At 62.5% G+C, this 16,186-nt stretch overlaps 2 protein-coding genes across 3 annotated transcripts in view; one reads left to right on the plus strand and one right to left on the minus strand.

The window, feature by feature from the left end:
- The first annotated feature begins 280 nt into the window (after nt 1-280).
- TRPV4 (transient receptor potential cation channel subfamily V member 4) lies at nt 281-9,213 on the plus strand. Of its 2 annotated transcripts, none has more exons than XM_021544558.3 (16): nt 281-344; nt 2,504-2,946; nt 4,430-4,602; nt 4,754-4,906; nt 5,162-5,302; nt 5,401-5,699; nt 6,144-6,323; nt 6,409-6,567; nt 6,681-6,773; nt 6,936-7,009; nt 7,094-7,259; nt 7,459-7,525; nt 7,755-8,068; nt 8,200-8,327; nt 8,526-8,647; nt 8,783-9,213. In XM_021544558.3, the coding sequence occupies exons 2-16, from the start codon at nt 2,582-2,584 to the stop codon at nt 8,923-8,925; spliced, it is 2,577 nt and encodes an 858-aa protein (XP_021400233.2). In that variant the 5' UTR covers nt 281-344; nt 2,504-2,581; the 3' UTR covers nt 8,926-9,213. The 2 variants fall into 2 exon arrangements, with proteins under 2 accessions (XP_021400233.2, XP_085449341.1); XM_085593215.1 differs by lacking the exon at nt 281-344 and adding an exon at nt 2,281-2,408.
- A 3,866-nt stretch (nt 9,214-13,079) lies between these two features.
- FAM222A (family with sequence similarity 222 member A) overlaps nt 13,080-16,186 on the minus strand; it is a 28,093-nt gene continuing 24,986 nt past the window's right edge. The window contains exon 3 of the mRNA XM_077787310.2: nt 13,080-15,661. Coding sequence (XP_077643436.2) covers nt 14,451-15,661 — 1,211 coding nt within the window. The 3' untranslated portion in view covers nt 13,080-14,450. The remainder of the gene's footprint in view (nt 15,662-16,186) is intronic.

Genomic DNA, 16,186 nt, shown 5'->3' on the forward strand with positions numbered 1-16,186 from the left:
ATGTTTTGGAGCTGTTCCTGGGAGGCTGTTGTGAAGCTGTGTCCTGGGAAGGCTGTTTATGGGAGGGTTTTTGGAGCTGTTCTTTGGGAGGGCTGTGTCAGAGACGTTTTTCCTGGGGGCTTATTTATTTGAAGGGTATTTTGGGGCTGTTCTTTCTGGGCTGTTTTGTGGCCGGTGCTCCCGGGGACGGGGAGGGGCGGGCGGGGGCCGATCCCGAGGGCGGGTCCCGGTGGCGCCTCCGCCGCTGGAGCCGGGGCCGGGGCGGGGAGGGGCCGCTCTGGGGACCGGCCCCGGGCGACTCGGCGGCGCCGGAGCCTGCGGGACTTTCCACGGGACCTTTGGCGGTACAGAACCGGGGGAGCGGGCAGAGGGGCGGACAACCGGCAGTGGGACGGGACGGGACACGGGCACCGGGGCTGGATGGAGCGGGGACGCGGAAACTGGGGCAGGATGGGGCTCTCCGGGCAGCACACGGGGACCGGGGCAGGATGGAGACCCCAGGTGAGGCTGGGGTCGAGGGCTAAGCTGGGCAGGGCCAGGTGGACCCTTATGGATGGCCCGGCACTGTGCAGACAGCCTGGGGACTCATGATCTGAGATTGAGGTGCCGGGTGGGTTCCCAGGCAGAGCTTTGAGGAGGGGGCTCCCACCGGCTCCGAACCCCCCGTGCTGCACACACCGAGCTCCTGGCTGTTGCCGAGCTGAGCACGGGCCCAGCAGTGAGGAGGATTTTGGGAAGCAACTGCATCACTCGGGATGAGGATTTCCTACAAGAACCGGCTGTGGTTTCAGTGATTCACTCCCACCCTTTAATGTCATGGGACACCCTCCCTGCCGCCCACCCATGGATGTCCCCGCACATCCCGGTGTTGGTGACAGCGTCCGTGGTCCCGTGGTGGGCAGGAGCGGGCACTGACTGGACACCGGTCCAACTGGGAGGTACCTTGGTGGGATGCTGAGAAGAGGTGGGAGCACAGGTGGGGTTTGTGTTGGATGCGAGAGCTGTGCCTTGACTCAGTTATTCCAGGAGATGAGGAAGTCTGAAAAAACCAAACCCAAATAACCAAAGGGCCAAATCAAACCCCTGTGACAGCACCTTTCCTGGCAGCACCCGGGCTGACGGCACCAGCTCCGAGTCCCTCATTTCCCACACAAGCTTCAGTCCTGGACGGTGACAGCAGGTGTGGGATAGCCCGTGTGTGTCTGGGTCTTCCCTAAAGCTGCGCTTTTCCGGGAGCCAGCACAGTTTGGACAGGTCAGGTGCTCTGTCCCCATTCCCAGCCCGCAGGGTCCGCGTGTTTGGCAATTCCCTCTTGTCCCTTGTCTAAGGTCAATGAGAGGGCCCCTGTTTGCACGGGGTCGGGATGTGGGACCTGCGGGCTTTGGCAGGTGCTTGTGGAATTTCTCGCAGAGACGAGGACGGCAGGAAAGTCAGCCAAAGAGGAGAAACTGTCAGCTGTGTGTCCCCAGGGCTGCACTGGGTGTCCCCAAGGGTGGCAGGGACGGCTGCCCGAGCCCCCTCCCTGTCACTGCAGGGTTTGGGGCCGTTTGCCACCCTCATCCCCCGGCCCACGGGAGCACCGCGGGGCTGCCAAGACCCGCTGCCCCATCCGAGCCCCTTCCCCGGCTGGGCTGCCCTCCCGGCAGGGCCCAGCCTGCCGCTGTGGCTTGTCACACAGAGCTTCAGCCCAGCACAAAATGACACGTTTCCCGCTGCTTGTTCTGTCCCGGGTGGGCTGAGCTCCCCGCAGGGAGCCGTGCTGAGCCCTAAGGCTGCTGGGTTTCGCCGGAGGGTTTTGGTGGAAAGCGGGGCTGGGGGAGTGCCTGGGGTCAGTCCGTGTCCCGTGGCGGGCAGGACGCGGTGACACGGTACGGTGCTCTGCTGGCCGCGCCGATGGCACGTCTCTCCTTCATCTCCACGTCCCTCTGGGCAATCTAAACCCGTAATTTCTTGTCCCAGCCGCTGCTCCTGCCCTCCCGCGGGCTGCAGCCCCCCCGTGCCGCAGCCGGTGCCCAGATCCGGGTCCCACCGAGCCCCCCCCGGGTTGTGGAGCATCAGGAGCAGCCCTGGCCCCGCTCCCAGCCCTGCTGCGGTGGCAGCTCCTGCTGCCTCTGGGCGCTTCCCTGGACGCTTCCTTGGATGTGGGGAGTATCCCAAGGAATGTTTTCTTTCCTTGGGCGGCAGATCGCAGCGCACAGGGTCTGCTCTGTGCCCTGTCCTGGGCTGCACCCCGGCTGACCGCAGCGGGGCCGGGCTCGCCCTCGCCCAGCACGGCAGCGCCGCAGCCGGAGGGGCCCCCGCAGACCTGAGGGGTCCCCGCAGCGGGTAGGTGGGTGCCGAGGAGAGCCAGGACAAGGCAGGACCGTCCGGGAGACTCTGAGCTACAGCCGGCCCCAACCTCTGCCAGGGTGGGTGTGGGACCTGTCCCGCCGCGGGGCTCGGAGCCCCGGAGAGAGGATGGGGAGGGTCTTTTGGGGGTGACACGGGGTTTTTCCTCTGCCAGGTCTCCTGCTCTCGTGGAAGGAGCCGGGGTCACAGCCAGGCAGCAGGTCAGTCGTGGCCGTCCCTCCGGGCAGGGACCATGGCAGACAGCGAAGACGCCCCGCGCGATGCCGGGGAGGGCGCGGGGGAGGACGGCTCCCTCCAGAACGAATCCTTCCCGCTCTCCTCTCTGGCCAACCTGTTCGAGAGCGAGGACACCCCGAGCGCCGCCGAGGCAGCCCGTGGTCCCCTCGGCGCCGGGGATGGAAAGCAAAACCTTCGCATGAAATTCCACGGGGCCTTTCGGAAAGGCGCCCCGAAGCCCATGGAACTGCTGGAGGCCACCATCTACGAGTCCCCCGTGGTCCCCGCGCCCAAGAAAGCCCCCATGGACTCCCTCTTTGACTACGGCACCTACCGCCACCACCCCAGCGAGAACAAGCGCTGGCGCAGGAGAGTCGCGGAGTGAGTACGGGACCCCCGCGGCCCCGGTGCGGCGGGGGATGCTGGGGTGGGGACACCCCGATGGGGATGGGGATGTTCAGTGGCTGGGGTGGGGATGGGGATGTTCAGTGGCTGGGGACGTGGGTGGACCTCGGAGCGGCACTTTGTGGTGCTTCGGGCAGAGGTGCCGCGCACAGGGAGCAGCTCCCAGTGAGTCCCAGTGGCAGCGCCGGGCTGTGCCGTGCCGTGGTGGGGCTCCGCAGCCCCCGGGAGCGCGGGGCCGGGAGCGCGCTCCCCTTCCCCCTTACGGGCGCCATGAAAGAGGCTCTGTGCGCCCGGCCGCTCCCCTGGCCGGTGCGAACGTCTGGCTGCGGCATGAAAGGGCTTTTCAGGAGGGCCTCCACCCTGCCCGCGCCAGGAAACCGGAGCCGGGGGGGACAGCCCGCGGCCGGACGCACAATGCCCCTCTGTGCCAGGCACCTGGGGCAGCCCGCCAGTGTCCCCACCCAGGGGTGCAACCGGCTTAGGAGAGCGGGATGTTCCCCCGTGGAGGTGGGTGGAGGGGGCCAGGATGCCCCGTGAGCCCTCAGACTGGAAGTCTCCTGCTGGGGCAGCTGCCAAACGTGCTGCCCGCATCGCCGGTGCCCGGAGCTGCCCGCATCGCCGGTGCCCGGAGCTGCCCCATCGCCGGTGCCCGGTGCTGCCCCATCGCCGGTGCCCGGAGCTGCCCCATTACCGGTGCCCGGAGCTGCCCCATCGCCGGTGCCCGGTGCTGCCCCATCGCCGGTGCCCGGAGCTGCCCTATCGCCGGTGCCCGGAGCTGTCCCATCGCCGGTGCCCGGAGCTGCCCCATCGCCGGTGCCCGGAGCTGCCCCATCGCCGGTGCCCGGAGCTGCCCCATTACCGGTGCCCGGAGCTGCCCGCATCGCCGGTGCCCGGAGCTGCCCCATCGCCGGTGCCCGGAGCTGCCCCATCGCCGGTGCCCGGAGCTGCCCCATCGTCGGTGCCCGGAGCTGCCCCATTACCGGTGCCCGGAGCTGCCCCATCGCCGGTGCCCGGAGCTGCCCCATTACCGGTGCCCGGAGCTGCCCGCATCGCCGGTGCCCGGAGCTGCCCCATCGCCGGTGCCCGGAGCTGCCCCATCGCCGGTGCCCGGAGCTGCCCCATTGCCGGTGCCCGGAGCTGCCCCATTGCCGGTGCCCGGAGCTGCCCCCGGTCCATCCCCCCTGCTGCCGACTGCTCCGACCGGTCTGGCTTCACCCGTGGTGCCGGAGCGTGACGAGCCCGCGGCCCGTCCCTCCCGGGGGGCCCCGGGCGCTGCAGCACCTGGGTGGGAGCTGGCACTGGGAACGCTGGGCTGCTGTGCAGGAGGAGGATGCCCTGACCTCGCAGGTGACCCCGGCCGGGAGGTGTCCCCTCTGGCTGAGCACCCTCCAGCTCGTTGCACGGGTGGGGGAAGCCGAGGCAGCGGCTCCTGCTCCCAGCGCTGGCGTTTCCCCCGCAGGAAGCAGCCGCCCGCCGCAAAGGGGCCGGCTCCCGACCCGCCCCCTGTCCTCAAGGTCTTCAACAGACCCATCCTCTTCGACATCGTCTCCCGGGGGTCCCCGGCCGGCCTGGATGGGCTCCTCTCCTTCCTGCTCACCCACAAGAAGCGCCTCACAGACGAGGAGTTCCGAGGTGAGGACCTGGCTGTTCCTTGCCCTGGTGCCAGGGATGGCAACTGGCGATCCCTGTATTCCTGGGGGATGGGGATGCACAGCTCTGGCACGGGGAGCCAGGGGCCTGAGGGGTTTGCCCTGGCCCCCCCCTCAGCACCCTCCACTCGCAGAGCCCTCCACGGGAAAGACTTGCCTGCCCAAAGCCCTGCTCAACCTGAGTGGGGGCAAGAACGACACCATCCCCGTGCTCCTGGACATCGCCGAGAAGACGGGAAACATGCGGGAGTTCATCAACTCACCCTTCAGGGACGTCTACTACCGAGGTGGGGGGCGTGGGGCCACTGCTGGCCCCACCTGGGCATGTAGGGTAGTTCGGGGACCAGAGAAATGATCTGGGGTGGTTCAGAGACCGGAGAAGGGATCTGGGGTGGTTTGGGGACCAGAGAAGGGATCTGGGGTGGTTTGGGGACTGGAGAAGGGATCTGGGATGGTTCAGGGACCAGAGAAGGGATGTGGGAAGGCTGGGATGTGGGGGATGTCCCGGGTAAGGCGGTGGCTGATGGGCAGTGGTGGCCCAGGTCAGACAGCCCTGCACATCGCCATCGAGCGCCGCTGCAAGCACTACGTGGAGCTGCTGGTGGAGAAGGGAGCAGACGTCCATGCCCAGGCCCGCGGCCGCTTCTTCCAGCCCAAGGGCGAGGGCGGCTACTTCTACTTCGGTGAGCAGGGAGGGACCCGGGGGGCTGCGCCCCAAGGTGTCCCCGCAGCGGGGAAGGGGTGACAGGAGTTGTCAACAACTGTGGTGCTGTCCCCGCAGGTGAGCTGCCCCTGTCGCTGGCCGCCTGCACCAACCAGCCGCACATCGTGCACTACCTGACGGAGAACGGGCACAAGCAGGCGGACCTGCGGCGCCAGGACTCCCGCGGCAACACCGTGCTGCATGCCCTGGTGGCCATCGCCGACAACACCCGCGAGAACACCAAGTTTGTCACCAAGATGTACGACCTGCTCCTCGTCAAGTGCGCCAAGCTCTTCCCCGACACCAACCTGGAGGCTCTGCTCAACAACGATGGCCTCTCCCCGCTCATGATGGCAGCCAAGACCGGCAAGATCGGGGTACGGTGTCCCCCCCGTGCTGGGGGACGTGTCCTGGCTGTCCCTGCTGAGCCCCGTCACGCTCAGTGCATGCACGGCTTCTCTCGGCAGATGCTGGTGGAAACATGGATGTGCAGCCCTATTAACCTGGCTAATTAACTCCCCTTTGCATTCTGGCCCTTTCCCAATTAACTCCAGACCCTCACACAACCCATCTTCTCCCCCGCCCTGCCCTTGGCCTCTGGTGGGGCGGGCAGGGGAGTCACCAAAAATGCAAAAGTTGCAGCATCCTGGAACAGTGTCTGCATCACCCCAGGAGCGCCCGGGAGCATCCTGAGCCCACTGGGGTGCAGGGAGTGGGTTGGGGCATGCACCCAGGATGGGGTAGGAGGAGGGCAGGGTGCCCCAAGCAGGTGGGACCAGGTCTGTGGGTAGCAGTCCTCCCTCCCTCCCGCCCTCTGGCAGATCTTCCAGCACATCATCCGGCGGGAGATCATGGACGAGGACGCCCGGCACCTCTCGCGGAAGTTCAAGGACTGGGCGTACGGCCCCGTCTACTCCTCCCTCTATGACCTCTCCTCGCTGGACACCTGCGGCGAGGAGGTGTCTGTGCTGGAGATCCTCGTCTACAACAGCAAAATTGAGGTGTGCAGGGCTGGGGGGGGACTGGGAGGGGTCTGGAGGGGACTGGGTGGTCCTGTCCCCTCTGCCAGCAGCCATGTCCCACCAGAACCGCCACGAGATGCTGGCTGTGGAGCCCATCAACGAGCTGCTGAGGGACAAGTGGCGCAAGTTTGGGGCTGTCTCCTTCTACATCAGCGTGGTCTCCTACCTCAGCGCCATGATCATCTTCACCCTCGTCGCCTACTACCGTCCCATGGAAGGCCCCGTGAGTCCCCACGCTGGCACAGCCCCACGGGCCAGCACGGCCTTGCAGGGGGCTCTGCTGGGCTTCTGTCCCAGGGGATGGAGGAGCAGCTCAGCTCTGTCCTCTCCCTGCAGCCGCCCTACCCCTACACCAGCACTGCTGACTACCTGCGCCTGGCCGGGGAGATCATCACCCTCCTCACTGGAATCCTCTTCTTCTGCACAAACGTCAGTGTGGCAAGGCAGAGGGTCCTCCCGTGGGGCCACTGAACTCTTGGGGTCTTTAAGGGTGACAGCCCCATCCACTGAGGCATCCACCCCTGCCAAAGTGGCCTCGGCCATGGGGACTCTGCCACTGGAGACCCTCCAAGCTCTGCCTCTCTCCCACAGATCAAAGACCTGTTCATGAAGAAGTGCCCGGGCGTGAACTCCTTCTTCATAGATGGCTCCTTCCAGCTGCTCTAGTACGTGGGGAACCCCCAGGGCCACCACGAGCCTCTGTACCCCCAGACTTGTGGCTGCAGGGTGTGACCCCAACTCTCCTCCAGCTTCATCTACTCGGTGCTGGTGATTGTCACGGCGGGGCTGTACCTGGGTGGCATCGAGGCCTACCTGGCTGTCATGGTCTTTGCGCTGGTCCTGGGCTGGATGAACGCCCTGTACTTCACCCGCGGGCTCAAGCTGACGGGCACCTACAGCATCATGATCCAGAAGGTCTGGTGGGGTCATGGGTCTTGTCCTTCTCCAGAGGTGATCCTCCTGTGGAAGTACAACCTCAAGAGGTCCCTCCAGGCTTTGTGAAGGGTTCCTGTGGCTTTCCACTGCTCTGCTCCCAGCTCAGTAGTGCCTGTGTCACAGCTTGATGATGAAGCCGTGGTCCAGCACACCTCATCTTGCTCTCCATCACTTTCAGATCCTCTTCAAAGACTTGTTCCGCTTCCTCCTGGTCTACCTGCTCTTCATGATCGGCTACGCATCAGGTAACGAGCCAGCTCCCCTGGCTGGGGAAGGACAAGCCCTGTGGCTTAGTATGGCTGGGCAGGGGGCTGCAGACCCCCAGCTCCATCCCACCTGCCCACAGGCTCAGCCTTTGCCTCCTCCCGTGGTGGAGAAGGTCTCAGCCAGCGTGGAGCCACACTGGGGCCCATTGCGGATCCTGTCCTTGCCGTTGCCCCTGCGGACTCGCTGTCCCTGTCCCTTCTCCCCCAGCCCTGGTGTCCCTCCTCAACCCGTGTCCCAGCAGTGAGTCCTGCAGCGAGAAGTCCAACTGCACAGTGCCCACCTACCCATCCTGCCGGGACAGCCAGACCTTCAGCACCTTCCTGCTCGACCTCTTCAAGCTCACCATAGGCATGGGAGACCTGGAGATGCTCGAGAGCGCCAAATACCCCGGCGTCTTCATCATCCTCCTTGTCACCTACATCATCCTCACCTTTGTGCTCCTCCTCAACATGCTTATCGCCCTCATGGGCGAGACCGTGGGCCAAGTCTCCAAGGAGAGCAAGCACATCTGGAAGCTGCAGGTACCACCCTGGGGGTGGTGGGGTTGGGGCTTCAAGTGCTTTCTGTGCCTGGGGGGCTGCAGCATCGAGGCATCTCAAGTTCCATGGGCAAGGCACCTCCATGTTCAAGCAGTCCCTGGTGTCCCTGGCAGTGGGCCACCACCATCCTGGACATCGAGCGCTCCTTCCCGGTGTTCCTGCGGAAAGCCTTCCGCTCGGGGGAGATGGTCACCGTGGGGAAGGGCACGGACGGGACCCCTGACCGCCGCTGGTGCTTCAGGTAAAGGTGGGCGCCCTCGGAGGCTGGGCAGCAGCTGAGCCTCTCCCAGCAGCATTTTTGGGGGGCTGGCACCTTACACTCATTTGCTGGGTGCTCTGTAGTGGTCTGGAGGCAGCTGGCATTGGTGGTGGGTACTGGAGCTCCTGCCCCGGTTCCAGGCACTCCGTGCAGCCCCTGCGGGTCTGACCTTCCCCACAGGGTGGACGAGGTGAACTGGTCCCACTGGAACCAGAATCTGGGCATCATCAGTGAGGACCCGGGCAAGAGCGACACGTACCAGTACTACGGCTTCTCCCACACCGTGGGCCGGCTGCGAAGAGGTGAGCGCCGTGCTGTGGGCTGGGACATCCCCCAGGATGCTGCTTGCAGCCTCTGAGGAGCCCCAGGAGCAGAATCTGGGGGTCTGGGGAGCAGCCACAGCTCCCGGCTTTGTGCATCTCCCACCCTCTCCGCAGATCGGTGGTCGACGGTGGTGCCGCGCGTGGTGGAGCTGAACAAGAGCTGCCCGCCGGAGGAGGTGGTGGTGGCCCTGGGCACCGTGGGCACGGCGGAGCCGCGGGAGCGGCGGCACGGCCATGCCCCCAGCTCCCCGCTCTAGCACGGCGGCACCGGCAGCCGATGGACTCTGCCCGGAATGGCGACTGAGCTGGATGGTGCTTGTCTGCTCCTCAGGGATTCGCCCAGCCCCTGTTCCCCCCGCTGTCCCGGCGGGTGCCCGGCCCGGATGGGGGCCTGGCACTGCCCCGGCGCTGCCTGAGGCCGTGGCTGTGCCGGGAGCCTCGGGGTGGGGAGCACGGCACAGCCACGATGAGGCCGATGGTTTTGCCACAGAGTTTTGCACAAGGTTTATATGATTATTTATTCAGTAATAAAGACTGACCCGCCACTGCCATCTCCTCCTGGCACTGGGTGATTCCGGACGGGAGAGCCAGGCCGCTGGCAGGGCTCGGATGGAGGAGCTGCCTGCTCCGTGGCCGTGCCATGCCAAGCCGTGCCAAGCCATGCCTTTGGGCATGGTCACCCATCTTGCTGAGCTCAGGTGCGGTGCACGGTTACAATGCCCAGGTGTGAAACATGGTTATGATGCACAGGTGTGACACAGGTTACAATGCCCGGGTGTGACACGTGGTTATGAGGCCCAGGTGTGATGCACGGTTACAATGCCCAGATGCCCAGGTGAGACACACAGTTACTATGCATAGATGTGACGCATGGTTACGATGCCCAGGTGCGGTGCAGGATGCGGTGCAGGATGCGGTGCAGGATGCGGTGCAGGATGCGGTGCACGGTTACAATGCCCAGGTGCGGTGCAGGGATGCGGTGCAGGGATGCGGTGCAGGGATGCGGTGCAGGATGCGGTGTACGGTTACGATGCCCAGGTGCGGTGCAGGATGCGGTGCAGGGATGCGGTGCAGGATGCGGTGCAGGATGCGGTGTACGGTTACGATGCCCAGGTGCGGTGCAGGATGCGGTGCAGGATGCGGTGCAGGACGCGGTGCAGGACGCGGTGCAGGATGCGGTGTACGGTCGCTCCGGCGGAGGGCAGCACACACCGTGCAATGCGGGCCCGGCCCCGGCGGGCTCGGGGAGCCCGGCCCGGGCTGACCCCGCTCCCGAGACTGGGGCCACTCCCGGCCCGAGGCAAACCGGCTCTCCGCATCCCCAAACATCCGCACCCCATCCCCTCCCGTCCCTAGCCCGCCCCCATGGATCTCCATCCCATTCCCATCCTCACCCCTCTGTAACTCCTTTCCTCCTCACCCTCCCAGCCACCTGCAGCGGTGAGCGTTCCTTTAACAGCTGGACCTTGTGCGGGTGTGAGGGAGCGCTTTGTGTGGCCACCCGTGGCACGGTGACACAGAGACCCTGGCCAGGGCCTTGGGGACAGCCCTGCTCTCTCAGCAAACGCTTTAGCAGCAGAGGGGGCACCTCATTTTCCAACTTGATGAGTCGCCGTCAGCGTTAACACCATCTCCGTTTAAATGTGATTTACATACATCTCTCATATTGTGGTTTAAGTATTTCCCCAGGGTGAGGGATGAATATGTTTCATTATCGCTCCTTGGGAGAGGCGGAGGTGGCGGCTCCTGCTTCATAATCGAATGAGGAGCTGAGCTGCTCTGCTTCTAGGCTGGGTCTTGGGTGGAAACAATAAACTTGCCTTTCACCCGACGGGGTGGCCACAGTGGGCAGTCGTGGCCAGGCCGTGTGTGGTGGCTGGGGAGCCCTGGAGCAGGGCTCAGCCAGAGATGGGCTCAGCACCATGGCTGCAGCACCAGAGATGGCATTTTCCAGTAAAATGAGGCATAAACCGATTTTCTCCCCTCCCGTGCAGCTCTTGATGCCTCAAAGCCAAGAGGGCACACGTCAGTGAGCTTCGAAAGGATTTGGGGTGTGGGAAGGACAGCTGTCACCAAGCCCACTCCGCACCCTGCGGCAGCTCTGTGAGGACAGGGACACCACAGCCACCACGGTGACACCCCAGCACAGGAGGCCCCTGCCACCTTCAGGGAGTGATTTTGGCCCTTTTAGCCCCTGCCCCACCGAGCCTGGAGCTGTTTCACCCCCAGCTGTGGTGATGGGGGCACCTGGGGGCTGGTGCACAGGGGGTGCTCGGCCCCTCCTGCCCCTCTGCCCCTCCCCGCGCCGCCCTGCCAGAGATGACAAACCCAACAAAGGGAAGAGAAAAGCACTTGTCATCCAGAATGCGGAGCGTGGAAGCAAATTTATTTTTAGATAAATCTAAAGCTTAATTTGTGAAGCTAATATCAATCAAAATGAGAGATGGGTTTTTTTAAGTCCTTTTGCAGCCGTGCAATTTATACTGCCTGTCTCTCCTCCTCGCTCCCAAACAGCAAAGGCGGACGCTAAGTTTAATATCAGCCTCATGCACACCTGCCTTAGAAATTTGTATTATTATTGGTATTATTATTATTGGTATAATTTGAATATTTGTAGGCCAGAAGCAGCATCATTTCCTTCAGTGTGTTCCCACAGTGCTTGTGGGTGCCGTGCCCCACAGAATGGGAGGGCAATGGGATGTGGTGTCTTCATCCTCAGTGCTGGGATGTACCTCAGGTGTCCCTGCCCCATCTCCCACCAGTGTCTGTGCACATTTTGGGTCCCCACGTTGCTCACCTGCACTGCCAGAGCTGGCACTGCAGCAGGTGCCCACCAAGGAGGCACCCATTTATTTTGCATTCCACACTTGAATGCTCCCCGTGCCCAGCGAAATCCTCCTCCCAAGGAGCGATCTGAGGGGAGAATTAACCTGCTAAATAATAAAAACCCCCGCACACCTCCTAATGAAATGTAATGACTTGGAGACCCGCAAGATGGATCGTGCCGTCGCTCCCAGCCACTCACCCTGATTTATGGCGAGCTGGGAAATCTGATGGAGGCAGCGCTAATGAATCCTCCTCCCACGGGCACCACGGACGGAGCAAAGTTTCTCCTGGAGCCCCAGCATGGTTCCGCGCACCCCAGCCTTTGTAGAGCCCCCCTTGGGTGCGTGGGGGTCCCCAAGGAGGGGCTGCCCCGCACAGAGGGACCCTCCAGCAGCCCCGCCGAGCTCCAGCCTCACATCCCTTTGATGTGGCATCTTTTTAATGACAAAGATCTGAGCAAAGATCTTCCTCCAGACGGAATAATTTCAACGCGCAGGCAGGCAGTGGCACCCCCCCCATCAGTAATGTTAACCTCTGTGAAAATTTCCTTTTGTCCCAATTTCTCTTTGTTCCCCGGATCGGCTGACAGAGAGGTCCCCTCCCGGCGTGCCATAAACACCGGCGGAGCTGTGGTGAGGGAGCAAGGCAGACAAATGGAGCTGCCAGCCCTGGCCTCAGCCACGGCCACGGGGCAGCTCCAGGCACGTGGCTGTGTCCCCATCACCATACCTGTCCTTGTCCCCATCCCATCCTCATCCCATCCCATCCCATCCCATCCCATCCCATCCCATCCCATCCCATCCCATCATCTTCATCCCTGTCCTGCCCCCATCCTCATCCCATCTCACCCCATCCAATCCCATCCCATCCCCACCCTTATCCCATTCCCTCCTCATCCTGTCTTCATTCCTGTCCCCATCCCATCCCATCCTCATCTTCATCCCTGTCCTGCGCCCATCCTTATCCCATCCCATCCCATCCCAGTACCCCCCTGGTTATCCACAGAAGGCAGCTGAGCCTCTGCCATCCTCAGTCCCCTCTGTGGCTGGGGTAAGGCCACGCCATGTGTCCCACCATGGGACACGGAGGCCGAGGAGCTGCTTCCACAGCCAGGAGCAGTTTGGGATTCAATCCCATTATCCTGCTGTGACTGACTCGCTGCTGCTGCCGGGCAGAGCAGTGGGATCAGCTTTAGGGCTGCTGGAGAGCCCCCACCCCACCTGGGCACCAGGAACGGCCCTGCAATGCAAACCCAGAAGAAAAAAGGAGTCATGGGTGCTGCAGAGATGTCACCCCCTGTGCTGGTGACAGGATGGGGACACGGTGCCTGACCCTGGCACCCACTGCCCCACGAGGGACGGTGTCCCCCGGGTGCACGTGAGGCCACAGCCCTAATCCCAGGGATTTGTCCCATGTGCCACCCTTGGGTGTGAGGCAGAGACTGGTGGCGGCAGGATTAATGGCTCAGCATCGTTAACAGGTTATTTATAGGTGCTCCACCGTGCCCTAAAAATCTCTGGGAGCAGGGGGGGTGTCCCAGCTCTGGGGGAGGCCACAGCAAAGCAAAGAAACTCCAGAGCACACATCCAGCGAGATCCTGGTTTTACTTTGGGAAAAACACCATCCGGACACACGGCTTGCGGGTTTTGTGTTGGTTTTTTTTTTTTCTTTTTTTTTTTTCATTTTGTTTTCTCATTTTTAAAACAATATAGTGCAGCCAGCACTTCTCACAGTAGAATATAATGGTCAATTTTAGTATAAAAAAAAAACATTCTCAGAGATTTGTAAATGCACTTAGTGCTTGAACAGGCTTTCAGGGATACAGTACCTCTTTTCCGAGCACAATCACCTTGGGTTTCATCGGGATATTATTCTTCTTTTACCTTTAAACATCAAAACACTTTGTATTTCATGGTGAGGAGCTTTTTGTAAATGAACAAATCTATTAAACACAGAATTACACAGAGTGAATAACGGACCATAATGAGAATTTTGGAATTCTTGGGGTTGTTTTTTCAAAAAGAAAGAGAAAAAAAACAAACAAACAAAAAAAAGGAGGTATGTGAGCGCCCCAGTACCGCGACCCAGAATCAAGGTAGAACTGACAGTAAGGGGGGAAATAAAACAGCCTGGAAGTGTGAGAGCCGGTGATTCCCAGGAGAGAGGGGCTGAGGGGGTCCCAAATCTCCTGGTTATGGGAGCCGTGGCCACTGTGGGGCCGGGTGAGGGGACGAGGATGAGGAGGAAGAGGGGTAGGAGGAGACTCTGTAGCAGCCAACACGTAGATGTACAGCCTAGTCAACTAAAAAAAAAAAATAAAATTAAAAAACCAAAAAAATCTGTTCAAGTTTTCAAGTGTTTTTCTTAAATAGCCTCCAGACTGTCCCCAGTTATTAGCTTTAATCAAAGCAGTGCAAGTTACGGACTTCAGCTACAGGTCAGGCGCCAGCTCCCTGCGGCCACGCGCCGGGCTGGGACCGGCCACCACTAGGCTGGCACTGGCCACCACGGAGCCTCCCAGCCCCTGCCGTGCCAGGACAGGCCACAGTGGAACCTCCTGGACAGCTGCCAGGTCAGCACCGGCCACCACGGAGCCTCCCGGAGCCACCCTGGAGCCTCCGGGCCGGCCGCGACCCCACCGGGCTCTGCCCCGCTCTGGGCACCGCCGGCACGGCAGAGCCTCCCCTCCCCGGATAGCAGCAACTCGTAGCAATTCCCTGTTCACATTCGTGGAGATAAAATGATTTCTGAGCTATATAGACAAAGCGGTCCTTCGGCCTCGGCTTCCAGCGGGTCGCGGGTGTGTCCAGTCTGGGGACCCCGGCGTCCCCGGAGCCCTTTCGGCAGCCGGCCCCCCGTCCCCCTCCCTGTCCCCCCGCCCTCGCTGCCGCGGTCTGGCACCCGCGGCCGGCGCCAAAGTCCTCGCCCTGGGTTTGGGAAGAGCAGCATCGGTCCCTTATCTGTAGACGGGCAGGCGGATGTGGGCGTGCTGGTGGTCCAAGAGCCTTGGCACAGACACGGTCTCGTAGCCCTTGCCCAGCATCTGCTCCTTGATGCAGGGCGGGTGGATGTCGTTGATGAGATACTCCAGGGACTGGAGGCTGCTGCTGAGGATGGAGGTATTGCAGAGGGTCTTGCTGGGCAGCCCCTCGGCCGGGGGCACCCCCAGCTCGCGGGGGCCGGCCCCCAGCTCCGGCGGGTTGTAACAGTCGCTGTTGGGGGTCACCAGGATGCTGTTCCAGGGGGGAGCGAAGTACTGCCCCACGGCGAAGTTGCTGTGCATGCAGTTCAAGGGGGACGAGCTCACCTTGTCGGCGGCGCCGCCCAGCCCGTAGGGCCGCGAGGCGCCCGCGCACGTCTCGGGGGACTTGCTGAGAGCCCCTCCGCCGCCGCTGCCCCCGCTGTACATTCGCAGGTGCTGCTGCTGCTGCTTCTGCTGCCACACCAGGTAGTCCATGCCCTCGGGGTAAACGCCCGCCTTGGGTCCCAGGGCGGCGGCCGGGTTGGAGCCCAGCGCCAGCTCGGCGCCCTTGCGGCACTCGGGCAGGACGGTGCCGCCGTAGCCGGGGCCGAAGGCGCCGTGCTTGGCCGGGCTGGGGTGGGCGGCCACGACGGCCGGGCAGCCGGGCTGGGCACCCTGCGCCTGGCACTGCTGATTGATCTGGTAGATGATGCTCTGGATGGAGGGCAGGTTGGAGGGCGGCAGGGCCAGGCTCCTGCCCGCCAGCGGCAGCACCGAGGCCGCCACCGTCACGTTGGGGGGCACGGGACCCTCCAGCTGCTTCTGGCCGCCGTGGTAGCTCAGCTGCCCGGCGGCGCAGGAGGGACCTTGAGCTAAAGTGCTTGAGGCGGGGTAGGGAGCGACGCCCACTTGGGCAGGCGAGAGCTTAGTCCGCTTCCCCTCCGAGTTCTTCACCACGCTTTTGCCGGAGGCTTTGACAATGGCCAGCAGCCCCTGGTAGCCGCCGGCGTGCAGGGGGTAGGGGCTGTACCGCTGCCCCGTGGTGTCGTAGCCGTTCACCGTCCGGTTAAGGTGCTTGTGCTGGGGGACCCTGATGTTGGTGGGGAAGATCTTGATGGTCAGCGGGCTGTTGGCCACCTTCTGTGCGTAGGCATCCAGCTCGGCGGGGCTGGGGTAGCGCGGGGAATGCATGGGGGCCGTCTCGCCTGCGGGAGCAAAGCTTGGGGTGAATCCAGTGCCACCAGGATGAGGGGACCCAGCACCCCAGCACCGTCCTCCCCCGGCCCCATCCCACCCGCTCCCGGCAGAAACCAGGTCACGGCACCGAGCTGTCCCCTCCCGCTGATGGGAGTCACTTGTAAGTGGCCTAAAATAAACTCGGTGTGGAGAATGGAAATGTCACTACCCAACGGGGGAATCTTTCTCTGAGATTGGATTTAAACTACATTATACAAGCAATTTCATGGGTGCTTTGCGCTGCTACGAGAACCTCACCAAAAATGGAAAAGCATTGCATTTACCAGCCATAAATCAGCAGTTCCTATAATGAGCACAAAAATGTCACTTTTATGCAATTTTACAGATGAACAAAACTGGTGAAATTAACTGTGGTAACCTACTGGAGTCAGCAAAAGCCACTGCAGAAAAAAAAATTATATATGTATATAGTTTTGTTCCTTTCAAACTCTTTCCTGAGCAAGTTTCTGCCATTCTGGTGTGAAAACTCATTT

The sequence above is a fragment of the Lonchura striata genome, chromosome 15 (genome assembly GCF_050655825.1).
Source record: "Lonchura striata isolate lonStrDom1 chromosome 15, ASM5065582v1, whole genome shotgun sequence".
Classification (NCBI taxonomy): domain Eukaryota; kingdom Metazoa; phylum Chordata; class Aves; order Passeriformes; family Estrildidae; genus Lonchura; species Lonchura striata.